The sequence below is a fragment of the Vipera berus genome (genome assembly GCF_964194415.1).
Source record: "Vipera berus genome assembly, chromosome: 6".
Taxonomy (NCBI): Eukaryota; Metazoa; Chordata; class Lepidosauria; order Squamata; family Viperidae; genus Vipera; species Vipera berus.
This window is the reverse complement of record NC_138208.1, coordinates 42,737,295-42,751,918: the sequence shown is the minus strand read 5'-3', so window position 1 is coordinate 42,751,918 and position 14,624 is coordinate 42,737,295. Positions and strand designations below refer to the sequence as shown.

At 36.0% G+C, this 14,624-nt stretch overlaps 1 protein-coding gene across 7 annotated transcripts in view; it reads right to left on the bottom strand.

Annotated features, from left to right (window-relative positions):
* Window positions 1-14,624, bottom strand: part of MSRB3 (methionine sulfoxide reductase B3) — a 78,462-nt gene that overhangs the window by 33,055 nt on the left and 30,783 nt on the right. For all 7 annotated transcript variants that reach the window (XM_081331965.1, XM_081331970.1, XM_081331971.1 and 4 more), the window contains 3 exons: window positions 10,019-10,127; window positions 7,231-7,308; window positions 3,233-3,261 (listed from right to left, as the gene is read on the bottom strand). In XM_081331965.1, coding sequence (XP_081188091.1) covers window positions 3,233-3,261; window positions 7,231-7,308; window positions 10,019-10,127 — 216 coding nt within the window. The remainder of the gene's footprint in view (window positions 1-3,232; window positions 3,262-7,230; window positions 7,309-10,018; window positions 10,128-14,624) is intronic.

The window sequence follows — 14,624 nt, the reverse complement described above, 5'->3', positions numbered from 1 at the left end:
GACAATGAGGGTGCTTACTGCAAGGAGGTGGTGGGTTTGGTGAACTGGTGTAAGGAAAACAGCCTAGTTTTAAACACTGGGAAAACCAAAGAGATCATTGTCAATTTCAGAAAAGGCAGGCACAGCCACACTCCTCTGTGTATTAATGATTCACCTGTGGAAATAGTTACCAGCATCAAATTCCTGGGTGCACAGTTAACAAGTAGGCTGGCTTGGTCACTCAACAGCAAGACAGGGGGGCTTTCGCCCAGGTTCGCCTGGTGCGCCAGTTGCGGCCCTATCTGAACCGGGACGCCCTGTGTACGGTCACTCATGCGCTCGTGACCTCTCGCCTTGACTACTGTAATGCTCTCTACATGGGGCTTCCCTTGAAGACCACTCGGAGGCTCCAACTGGTACAGAATGCGGCCGCGAGAGTTGTCTTGGGAGTTTCCCGGTACTCCCATGTTACACCTTTGCTCCGCGAGCTGCATTGGTTACCAGTTGTCTTTCGGGTGAGGTTCAAGGTTTTGGTTACGATCTTTAAGTCCCTACATGGCATGGGTCCGGGATACCTCAGGGACCACCTGCTGCCGGCATCAACTCCCCTCCACCCTGTGCGTTCCCACAGAGAGGGCCTCCTCAGGGTGCCGCCAGTCAAGGAATGCCGACTGGTGGCCCCCAGGGGGAGGGCCTTCTCTGTGGGCGCTCCGGTACTATGGAACCAACTGCCGGTGGAGCTCCGGACGGCATCAGACCTCCGAACTTTCCGTCGTGGCCTGAAGACCCACCTATTTGAAATGGCTGGTCTGGCCTGACGGGGGATTATGGGTTTTAATTTGTCGTTTTAGATTTGTATTACTGTTTTTAACTGGGCATGGGTTTAATCTTTTTTAATTTTTGTATTGTCTTTTTTATATATGCCCTGTGAACCGCCCTGAGTCCCTACCAAGGAGAAGGGCGGTATACAAATTAAATAAAACTTGAAACTTGAAACTTGAACTGAGTGTCTGCATTTTCTGCATCACATGAGAAAAGCACATCTTCCTTCCCCTATCCTTACCACTTTCTACAGAGAGTATCTTGTCATACAGCATCACAGTCTGGTTTGGAAGCATCACTGCTTCAGACGGGAAGGCAGTGCAGAGAGTGGTGAGGATGGCTGAAAAGATTATTGGCAGTTCCCTCCCTTCCATCCAGGACATAGCATATAAGCAGTTGCTTGAGCAGGGTCTGCAAGATTGTCTGGGATACTACATATAAGGAACAGTTGCTGGAATTGGGTATGTCTAATTTAATGAAGAGAAGGATGAGGAGTGACATGATAGCAGTGTTCCAATATCTCAGGGGCTGACACATAAAAGAGGGAAATAAGTTATTATTCAAAGCACCTGAAGGCAGGAAAAGAAGCAACGGATGGAAACTAACCAAAGAGAGAAGCAACCTAGAACTAAGGAGAAATTTTCTGACAGTTAGAACAATTAATCAGTGGAACAACCTGCCTCCAGAAGCTGTAAATGCTCCAACATTCCAACACTGGAAGTTTTTAAGAAGAGACTGGACAGCCATTTGTCTGAAATGGTATAGGGTTTCCTGCCTGAAAAGGGGGTTGGACTAGATGACCTCCAAGGTCCCTTCCAACTTTATTATTATTATTATTACATCCTCTTCACGATCTGTTTTGTTATCTTCTGGGAGGAGGCTTCATGGTATCCAAAGCAGAACATCCAGATTTAGTCAGTTTTGTTCCATATAGTATTGACCTTATGAACTCTAAAGCTTCCTCCTTCTGTTACATATTTAAGATGGACAGTGATTAATATTTGTATGTTACTTATATGTAAGGGTGTAGGTCATTACATATGTTGTATATAATATATTTAAATGTGTGTTATGTATGTGTACACTTTGAAAGCAAAGAACTAAATTTCTTTATTAATGTGTGCCATTGTGCCCACAGTAAAAAAATGTCAATAAAGGTTATCTATCTACCTATGAGCTGCAGAAGTGGACCAGCGGCCACACGGGCTCCTGCCCTGACAGGGTTATTAGTGCCGCCGCCACAAGGCAAGGCCAGTATCAGGGGAAAAATAAGACATCCCCTGAAAATAAGACCTACTGCCTCTTTTGGAGACAAAAAAAAATTAAGACCAGGTATTATTTTTGGGAAAACACAGTATGGCCACATAAGACTATAATTTATGATTAACAAAAATAGGTAAATTTGTTCAGGGTTTGCAACTACCTACTTCTATTTATTAAATTATTTTTAAGAATGCTTTTGTGACTAGTGAGGGGCCACAAATCAGTTTTCTAAATAAAAATGTTATGATCTTTAGTTTAGTAACTGAAGAATAGTTAAGTAATAAAGGTGGGATAAAAATCAAATAAATAAATAAACAAATGGATTACCAATGGTAATCCCTGTCCTAATTGCTATAACCTGAAACCTACTGTACATATAGTGGATTTTTTTTGTTAGTTCCATAACCAAATCATTATTTATATTATATGACTGCAGAAACCATGTCAGTTCTGCATCAGCTTTTCAGTGATATGAGGCTGAGTTAACCTCATATCACTGAAAAGCTGATGCAGAACTGACATGGTTTCTGCAGTCATATAATATAAATAATGATTTGGTTATGGAACTTGTTAGGCATATGGTGTTAGCCTACAATGTTGGGTTGAAAATATATTAACCATGATGTTATGTCTTTAAGAAGTTAATTGGCCAATGGGTGTGTAAGTGTTCTCATGACCATAAGAGGAAGCTAGGAACGTAGCTTCTCTCTCTCTCTGAATTCACTGCTCTCTACTGTTACTGTTTTTGCTCTGTTACTGTGAACTATGTATTGACCTCTGGACTGGTAAGAAGACTTTGTATTTTGGATTGCTACTTGGACTGTTTATTTTTGACTGTGCATTTTTGTTTTTACACCACCTTAAAGTAAACTACTTTTTGCTTTTACAACTCAGTGTATCTTGTGGTTACTGTGTGACTCTTGCTGCTCTCGGTACCCTTCCTTGTCTGTGCAACTCCTTGGTAGCACAAGGAGACCACTGCACAACAAATTCCTTAACAGAACTAACAAAAAAAATCCACTCACATTAAATCCATTGCAGCATCCTGAAACTTGAGGTTAGTTTAAAATTCTGTACTCCAGATCTAAAGTTAAAACTAAACATTAAGTGATAAATTCATCTTTTGAAACATGAAAACAGTATGTTTTACATAAGATTTTGAACATACCTGAATTGGAGTCAAACTTTTTTTCAGATCTAAAACAAAACAAAATGAAGACATGACATACATGTAACTATAAAAAGCTTTTTACCTCAACAAAATCCCTCATAATAAATCTCAAGCAACAGCCATGGAATCTTCATTAATACACTTGACCCAAATGTATCCTTAGTTTCATTTTAGAAATATTATTGACAAATATTTTCATTTACAAGATTGATAAAAGCAACAAGAAACACCCAAGTGAAATATCCAATGTCAGAATTACAAACAGCACATTTTAAATATTTCTGTTTTAGAACTGTACTATTATACTTTGATAAGGATTCCCCTAAGAATATCACTGGATAGTTATTTTATTTGGTTTCTTTAATACAATCCATTCTGAAAAAAAGTTTTATTTCCTATCAGATAGATGGATATCAGCCTACTTGTGATTTTTTTTTTACTGAAAAAAATGTTACATGTTGTCTCGTATAGTATTTTAAGCATTACACTTATTACCGAAAAGCTGTATATTTAATAGTGAGGAAGAGGGAAAAAGAGGGAAAACTAGCCTTTCTGAGAATATCATGTTTCAGATATAGATGAATAACTGTCCTATATTCAAATGTCTTTGAAGCTGTCAGATCAGCTATGGGAAAATGTAAGTTGGGTAATTACTTTCAAGATGCTCCTGAAGTGCTGTGAAGCAGAACTAACCCAGTGACAAGGCCTATCTGAACAAACTGTAAGAAGTAATGTCTAGATCTAATTCTCAAACCAATTTGTGAGCATGCTCAGCCAGATTTATTTCACAAAATAAAAACCATTGGGGTATGCCTGTATATGGGATGGAAGAGAAGAAGAAAAATATTTTATAGTTAGAGCTTCTAAGCAAAATATAAGAGCATGCATTAAAATGTTACTTTAGTTAGTATTTTCAAAGGAAATGCCCCCAAATATAATTATATACTGCTCAAAAAAATAAAGGGAACACTTAAACAACACAATGTACTGTATTTAATAGTAGGATATCTTATCTTGTGTTCCCTTTATTTTTTTGAGCAGTATATATATACTGTATATGTAGATGACACTTTTGTAATTTGGCCACATGGGAAAGAAAAACTGGACAACTTCCTCACACATCTCAACAGCCTACACCCCAAAATACAATTTACTATGGAAATAGAAGCTAACAACCAACTCCCCTTTCTGGACATCCTAATCTACAAAAAACCCAATGGTTCCCTAGGACACACCATCTACCAGAAAAAAACACACACCAACCGCTACTTAAACGCAAAATCCCATCACCACCCGGCACAGATCAACTTCGTAGCGAAGACCCTCATCTCCATAACCAAACGCCTAGCCGACAAAGACCACCTAAAAACCAAAAAATAGCCAACATCTTAAGAAACCCCAAAGACAAGTTCCAGCTTGAAAACCAAGGAGTCTATAAAATACCATGCAAAATCTGCCCAGCCACATACATTGGACAAACTAATAGGAGAATAAATGCACATATCGCAGAACACAAGAACGCAGTCAGAAAAGAAGAAAAAACTTCCTCCCTTTTCCAGCACCTTAAAGCAACAGGACATGAAATTGACTTTGAAGGAACGAAATTAATCTCCAAAACTGAACACTACAATAAGAGAATAATTATGGAAGCCATCGAAATAGAGAAACAGCCCCACAACATGAATAAGTGTGACGATACCTCCCACCTACCAGACATCTGGAAACTAGCCGTAGTCAACAAACAAGTCTCAGCCACAAAAACCAACACCAGACCCACAACAACACAGGACACCACCGCCAATCATCCTCACCAGACTCAAACCCAAACTCACCCCATAGACGAAATGCAACCACCATCCAGAAGCCAAACCACGGCGGCATCTCCAGCTGCTGCACCCCCTCCCAACCCCAACACAAAGCAAACTGACACACACCATGAACACAAAGCCAGACCGCAAACTCGGAGCCAAACCAGAGCCCGGGATGTTACACAACAGCCTTCTGCTCAGGACATTACATCACAGAACTCAGGAGGTTACAATACTAAAGCTCGGGATGTCACAACACAGCCAACCACCCAGGATGTTGCAGCCCAGAACTCAGGATATCACTACACTAGAGCTCAGGATGTCATCACACAGCCCATCACCCAAGTCATTACAACACAAAAGACTAATGGGCACACAGCCAACACCTCAGCCACACAGGATGTTACAAAACAGCCAACTAAGCTGCAAACAATAAGTCCATCATCCAATCAGGATGTAACAACACAGCCAACCAACCCACTTACAGCAACAAAGCCAGCACCACACACAACCCCACCAATATTTATAGAGAGACGGCAGCTCCGATCACGCTTTGCTCACACAAGCACGATGACGGGTGGGACCTCGTCGAAACGTCGCCAAGACACTCTCAATCTTACATGGGAAAAGACCCGAATAAGCCAAGACCTACACACACACACACACACACACACACGTTTGTGTGTGTGTGTGTGTGTGTGTGTGTGTAACACATTTTAATAATCTCAAATATCAGGAATATAATAATACAAAATCAATATTACCATGTTGTAGAAATGTAATACACACATTAGCATGGAAGTGGTGCATTTTAAATACAAAAATGTATTCAAAGCAAACATGAAAAATGACAAGCAGATTAGAAAAGGCATTCAGAGTCTGGTCCTAGATAGAGAACTAATTAACTATTGTTACTTATTTGGTTTTCAAACAGCTAATGACAAAATGCAGTATACTAGTTAATGGCAAAGGAACAAAAATAAATTATCTTTTAACTCATCTTTCGTAAACAGATATGAATATTATTTTATGAATAATGCACAAAATGATGTCCTTGGTGGCAGAGGTTAATTATTAAGTATTTGTTAAGATCTGTATGATCCCTTTCCTCCAAGGATAGAATGCTAGCTATCTCCCTTAATTTTGTCATCCAATTGCAACTTTCAATTGTGAGATAAATTGGGCTATAAGAGAATATCTGCCCAAGGCTAACACTGGTGCTCCTTCTCATTCTTTCCCATCTTCCTAAATCAAAACATACAACATAATATACTATACTCAAAACCTGCAATGTATTGTATATTGCATCCTCTCGTCCTACTTTATATTCCTTATTTGTATTCTGTACTTGGCAAAAATACTAATTTTATATTCCTGGTAATTTTATGTCCAGACTGTTTAGGGTGCAGTAATAGACAATGATCCTCACTACATGTTTTAGCACAACATGCATACAGGAAATAACCGTTATGTTGCCCAAACAGAATAACATATTGCTACCCACAGTCTTAGGTACGTGGAAATCTGGTGAGTCCAGGAGTTCAATTATAGAGGTTGAATAAATTTGGGGCCAAAATACATTTATCCTACCATACTTTCAATGCACACAATATTCGAGAACCTGAGTGTTACACCTCATCTTGAGTTAAATGTCTGAAGACAGCTGTTGGATTAAGAAAAGTTGCTTGTCAATTTAGATATCTGAAAGATTTCTCCATAACAATATCAGAGAGAAGAAGTTTAACGATGCTTTAAAGTTGAGGAAGGCCAATTTTGAGTATGCATTTTTCAATCAATTGATGTAAAGCAAAAACATTGTCCACCATTGAGTATACAATTTGGACCTCAACCAGTTCATCATTGATCAAGCCATCAGATTTGATATACTGTAGTTAGTTTTAGTTGTAATTATAATTAAATTCTGTATTCTGTATACTCAACTCTGTAATTAAAGAGTAGGTTGCCACTGGTAAAAATTTTCAAGGGACAGATCAGGTTATTTGGGGAGTCCCTATCTCTGATAATTTCTGTCCTTGAAGAAAGCACCCAGAATTCTAAGACGATATTGCTTAAAAGGACAAATTATATCTACCCACTTCTGTCTAGTAATTACAGTCAAATAGTAATGTTCTCCCAAACTAGTCAGACTTCATAAAATTGCACATTTATTTTGTTCAATATACTTACTTGAATAAAGGACTTCCACAAACAACACATTTGTATATTCCATGGGCTTTATTATATGTATATTCTCCTTCAAAGGCACTAGAGCACAAGACAGAAATAACTATTTAGTATGCATACTTACAAACTCATAACTTTATTTTCTTTTGGGCGAGGCAAAATGAAAGAGATAAGAAATAGTCAACTACAGAGAGTTCTTGGCTTTCAACTGCTATTGGCACTGAATATCCGGTCATAAATTGTTATGTTATTTAAACTGAGGCACTCACAACCCTGGAACCAATTTTATGACATTTTTGCAGCGGTCATTAAGTCAAATCATCATGGTTGTTAAGGGAACCTGTCATCATAAGTGCAAAGCCATTCTTCCAAATGGGCAATTTTTGCAGACCCCAGCAGAAAACATCTCATGCCTGCAAGAATTATAACTATAAAGATGAGATGGTTCACAAGCTCTGTAATACAGTCACAGGCCTGTGAGAAGTAGGTGTGGCATTACATTTTATGATGGCCAGAAGTGCCTTATAAGCATCTATTCCAGGCCTGCCATAATTTTGAATGGTCATTAAGTGACCAGTCATAAGTTGGGGACTATCTATAAAGAAATGCATTTTATAGTTTTTGTAGATTCTGGGCAGTTTAACCATAACTCTGTAAGTTTACTCTCAGAAGTTGCTTCTAATACAGAAATAACTTTTGCATTTATAGGCAGAAGAAATAGTATAGATGCTGATCTCAAATAATTTTCCTATTTATTATTTTTTTAAAATGCTAATACAAATCTAGTGCTACTATCCTTTAGACCAGGGGTCCCCAACCCTGGGTCCGTGGACTGGTAGCGGGCTGCAGCATGCCAGCAACCAGGCCGCACAAACAAGTAAAGCCCCATCTGCGGGATGCAGGCAGCACACAAAACCACGCCCCCTCCAGTCCGCGGAAAAACCTCTCTCCACAGAACCGGTCCCTGGTACCCAAAAGGTTGGGGATCTCTGCCCTAGACTGCTACAATTTCTCTTGGATGCCCCCCCTCTTAAGACTTTTGGAGATTGAAATTTCTGCTTTCCTGGCTCTAATTCTTATACCTGTAGGGGGGGGGGAACCCACAGAAGACAGAAAAAATGAAATTACCTCTTTTTAAAAGCCCATCTGAAAGGGGAATCTCCCCATTCCCAGCTGGCTCTTTAGAGCTTGATTTTTCTGAAGCTCTGGTTGTCTCTACCTACTACCTAGATTTATAGATTAGATTTGACAGCGGAGATATAAATTTTTCTTTACTGTTTCATGTCTGAACCTTTGAGGATGAGATTTCTTTTCATTCACTATAAGCTTGTGTTTTAAAGTATAAACATGTATGGCTCCTGGATGAAAAAGCTGTTCTTCAACACATTTTCAATTAAGTTTTTAAATTTCCACTGTAAATTTGTTTTTTTTAATCCTAATATTTTAAAAACATACTTTATTTACTTTATGTTAAACCAAAGTAAAAATATTTTGATTATTAACCAGATTTACATTACATAAAAATAAAAGATATGGAATTAAATGGAATTTAAAAAATTGAACATGGCTAGCACAGATGAAACTTTCTTAGTTCAGGTAAATCAATTTAGAGAAAAGACCATTATACATCATAATTATAGCTAGAAACAGAAAGAGAAGAATTAACCATTTAAATTTTGATTCTTTGGTATTTGCCTAATACCTTATCAAACAATACAGTAGTGTAAGATCCAAGTGTAAGGCAGTGTATAATACTATAAAATGAATCAATTTTAATGTTGGATGGTGGTCTAAGCTAAATTCCAAGCTAGGTGAAAGTCAGAAATGTTTTTATTTCAAAAACAGCATTATTGCTTTAAGAATATTTTTCTAAGTTACCCATTTAAAAGGCTAGGAGGTCATTGTAATAAAAATCAGCTGTATTCCTCCAACAAAAAATCTAAGTGCTCTACAGCTAGTTTTTATTATCCTTTCAACTCTTTTTATGGGGTGCCTTTTTATACAGTTATTTTTAAGTGACTATCTTACTGTTTGCATGTACTACATTATTGTGCTAATATTGCACACAACAAAAAATGACTTGGCTGAAGCCTCCTATACTAGAAAGTGCATAATCAGCAGTCCATATCTAGAGCTATAGGGAGCTTTAGCACCCAAAGTTCTCCATTCAGCAAGTCTAATTAAAAATAAAATATTATGAATTGTGAATTGAATATTTAAGCATATTATTAAGCTTACTGAATATCTTACAGAGATATCTATTTTTTATGAATCAAATGGAATAAACTATATTCATTATCCTTGAAAAAGAGCCATCTTTTTTCTTTCACCTTACCTTGTGTCAGAATATAAAAGCTACCTAATGACCCAATTAATATTTTCTACCCAGAAGTTTCCAAGAAAAGAAACAAACTAACAAAAAAACAGAATGGAAAAAAATGAAATTATACCACATTCTCTTTTCTCTTTGATATTTACAATGACCACTTCAAAAATATTGCCTTAAACATTATTTCCATTATAATTCAAATCTCCTTCCCCAAAACAAAAAATGACCTGTGCTAGTTGCACAAATGTTGTAGTAAAGTAAAAGCAGAATAAAGTCACGATAACCAACTTACATTGATCAAATTGCTGAACTTAGTGCCCATGCTACAATTTTTTGGCTTTTCAGTTTATTCAGGATAAACTAAAACAGAATTACTTGAAACCGCTTGAGAGAAAATTACACCATAGTGAAAGAGAAGGAGCATCCCCTTGTTTTTGATTACCACCTACACCCTTGCCATACCTTTCAGTTCCTTTCTCCTGGGTAACATGGTACTGCAAGGGTGTCAACCGCTTTCTCAGTTCTTCCTGGGAAAAAGTCACCTTATAGTTCTTTTTTTCCCTACGTGACCCTGCAAAAAGATAAAATATGGAAAAAGGCGTCTTTTTAATTTAAAATCCTGAGTAACTGCATGCTAGCCAAATACAGCTTCTATAGTACATTCACTTTTCCAATGGCTAGACTGCATCCTAATGCATTAGAGAGGTTCAAGCGGATTGTTCTATCAAACCCAACTTTTAGAAGGCTGTTGTACACAAGCAGGTGACTCCATGTGAAAAGAATGTGAGGCAGCCAAAGCTTTCACTATGCAGAAAAGTCAACCCACATGTTTGTGAGATCTGACCATCACATTATCCTTTGCTAGAAGGTAAAATCTGGAGCCTAATATTGTGTTCTTCAGGACTTCTCAATAAGTACATTTTAGTATTAAAACCCTGTAAGACATCTGTAAATAGGTAAAAGGTAAAGGGCATATTACGTTTAACCAGAAGTTGTGATCACTTTAAAATCTTGCCAATGATTGTTAATTTCTCATTAAATTTGAAGCATATTTTAAAATTATCTTACACTTCAAAAAGTATAGCTGCTGAAAAAAACAGGGTATTATTTAGATCCTTACTTAAACCCCATCCACTTAAAGCACTTTTTTCAGGTTGAGGGATATATTTTGATTTGAGTGTTGTGGCTATGAGCTTAAAAAAGTAGACAGCTCTTCTAAAGACTGATGGGACACCAACTTCCTCTGATTTTGTATATCTTCTTATTGTTCCATGTAGTTTATTTATACCATTGTTTGTATTTTAATTGTTTCCATTTCTATTTTATTGAACTGTTATGATTATGGTTTACAACCACCAAAGTTTGCTTAAATTCAATGGCATACAACTCAAATGAATTTGAGGCAAATATTGTGGCTGCTATGGCTGCGATATAGCTACAAAACTGAGGCAAAATTCCTGGATATAAGGGCAATAAGTATGATAGGCATGAATTCAGAAAATTCAACTAAAAATTAGGAACTTAAATAAGAGACTAAGAATTCTAGAGCTTAGTAAAATGCATATTGGTTTTAAAGAGAAGTTAATACAAAATGGAATGTAGATACTTAAGAACAAGTGTAACTAACCTTAATAATATAAAAATATCAATGTTTCTAGAAAAAGCCAAATAAACAATTTTCCTAGAAATATTAGTTATGAGAACTATTGAAAAGTAAGATTTAAAAAAATTAAATCTTTTTATCCAATGAAACTGATAAGCATAAAATAGTTAAAGAAGCTCTTAATGCCTACAATTGAATTTAAAAAGTTTCCTTTAAAAGGTTATTAATTACATATTTACTATATAACAGAATAATATGGAGAGATTTAATGCTGTGAAAGATCTCTCAACATATAGATTAACAGAATTCGAAGTTTATTGAGTTGACTCCTGATACGGAATAATTTAAAGATCATATATGCAGGAGGTGAGACTAATATGTATTCCTCTGCTCTATTTCCTCTCCAAGGCACAATAATCTGCATTTTTTGAAATCCAATTAAAAATCAAGCAGCAAATAGATAAGGCATATCAAGGCACAATAATCTACATTTTTAAAATCCAATTAAAACTCAAGCAGCAAATAAATAAGGCATATTGTACACAGAGAAGGATTATACATATCTGCTCCTCAGCAGAATATTTTAGGGATGAGCTCTTTCATTTATCTCCAAACATAATGAATAGAACTAGCAGAATGTCACATTGAAATACTCTATTTTATGCAGCACTCTAGCTGAAATGGAAAAAGACAATATGACTTGGAGAATGAACCAAATACCTGATTTATAAAAGAGTGCCTACAGTTTCAAAGTAATATTTATTTCATAGAGGAAGTATTACAGTGTTTTTGTAAAATAAAAAAGGTGCCAGAACTCACATCTTGTTAATGTTTTATTTATATAATTTTATTTATATATTTATTTATATAATTAAAAATATATATATTCAATTCTTAACATGAATTTAATTTATTGTATTAAAGCCAAATTCCAAAGTTTTGTCCAATTCTTGTCTGGCAAATCTTCTCGACTCCTTTCCTTGCTGTTAATATCTATGGCTGAATGTCGTCCTCTGAGTAACTACAGATCAATGTACTTTGAAGGATCGAAAAGTCTCAGAGGCGGTCTGACAAATTTGATGAACAAAACTGCTGAAATTGTCTTACTCTTTAACAAAGCTCTTGTTGGGGTGGCAATTAGAATCATCTGCAAAAACCCATGTTCACATTCACTTGAATGGTATTCAAAGTCCGTATCTAATGCAACAGTTTTTCTGGATAGGTCTTTTTGAGAATGTATTCATGGAATCCACGAATCATTTCTCTTTCATTTAGTTGCAGTCTGACTGACAAGTTTCTAATTTCCACTTCTCCAAATGTCAGCTGAGTATTAACATCTTCAGACCAATGTTTTTGATGAAGTACGTGAGACCAATATGCCAACTCATCATCTTTGCTATCAAGTGATCTTTTTTCAATTGACTCTTTCAATTTTGTATAAAATATACTTGGGTCAATGGGAGGATCCTTTCTTGAATCTTTTTTGTGAAGTAAAACTCCATGAAAGCCAAGATTGCATACAGTAGCAATAGTGCATTAATTAATAGGGCCCAAAGTTCTGTCTTCTTTCTTCAAAAACTTGTACCAGTATTTTTATTTTCTTATTTGCCTTGTACAGGTCCATGTTGCGGTCCTGTAGGTCCAAACTTAATTCTGATAATTCTTGGAGAGCGTCACACATCAATCCTAGGTCCAATAAAAATTCTGTAGATGTTATTTTTCTTTTCAAGCCATAAGTACATTTATCATTTTTATCTCTTGCATTGCTTCTTCAAAATGATACGCAAGGGATTCAAAATTATTCCACACAGCCAAAACTGTACGCAAACTAGATGACGCCCATCGGGTACTTAAAATTCTTCCAATTTTCAGCAGCTCATCCCCCAGTAATTCTGCACATAAATTCAACTCTCTACTATTCTTTGCTGAAGCATGGTATATGACGTAAAGTTTATCAATAAATGATTTGAATCCATTTATTCTTGAAGTTTCCTTGGCAGCAACACCTACTGATAATTCTAGTGTGATTAGCACAATGACAAACTATAATAGAAGGAAAACATTCTGACAGCAATTTTGTCACTCCACTTTTACATCCTATCATCACAGCAACACCATCACACACCAAAGAAACCAAATATTTTTTTAAATAATCTTCTGTCATCCCATAAGAGTGAAGACATTGGAGTAAGGAATCAAATACTCCTTCTGCCGTTACTTTTTCAAGTTCTACCAAGTCCAAAAACAAATTTACCAGTGAATTCATTCCAACACCTTCGATAGAGCATCGAACATATACTATGAGGGTAATTTTTTGCTTATTGTGGTTGATTCATCAATTATCAATGAAATTTTATTATTGGATTGAACAATTTCTTTAACCACAGTTTTCCTCATTTATTCACTTATATGATTAACAATGTTAAAATGAAGAATATGACCCATTTCAACTCTGTTCTGTTCTTGCAGATCAATTTCAGTTTCAAAATGATGGAATGATTGATTTTCCTTTGCTACTTTATATGCAGTTCAAAAAAAATTTGCAAGTTATTTTTTTCGTGAGATAATGACATTTAAAAAATTCTCAAGTCATCTTTTCGCTTTCAACAACTATTTTTAATGCTGCTTTATGTGCAGCAGATTGTGATCAAAAATTTTTTTTCAAAGTGAGCTCAACTGTTGATTCCTATCATTGCCAGAATAGGTTATCTCATTGTTGATCCATTCTTTGGAAAGTTTCATTCCCATTTTTGTTTCAACTCCAAGAGTTTCAACTTTTCTACAAGGTTTACAGCCAAGTTTCATTTTGCAAACACAGAGCCATTCATTTTTCAAGCAAAATTCTTTTTTTTTATCATAGGTCCAGCAGTCTGGCCAGTCATTTGGAGTTTGGCTTTGCTTCTCAAGATCAGATTCAGAAATATCAACAGGTGTTGTTATTTCCATGTGTTCTGTTGTAGTGTCTGTTAATATTCTGGCCTTTTTATTAGCAGGACCGGTGATTGAGAAGTATATAGTAATTTTTTTTATTATTAAATTTGGGGTCACACTTTTACACTAAAAATTAAAAAAATATTCAAAAAAATCAGACCTGCAATTATGTTTTTTTAAAGTTTCCTAGCTTTTTAGTAGTGCAAATTTAAATTGAAGGAATGCATGAAAGCTGACATTCATACTTTGATTTTTTTACATATAACTTAGTTATATTTCCAGTGCTTCTGCCAAGAGTTCCATTGTTTCTTTAAAAATATAATCTTAAAGAGCTTGCCGTTGTGGTAGAAGATTTCTACTACTGCTCCAGGGTTTGGCTAACATAAATATTCATAGCACAATTAGATTTATTATTGCTGCTAATCATATATTACAAACATGAATGTACTTTCAAACATTTAAACCTGGTTTGTTTGGGGAATACCTATAACCTTTTCCATTTGAAATAACCAGTGTTTCACCAGAGATGTATCT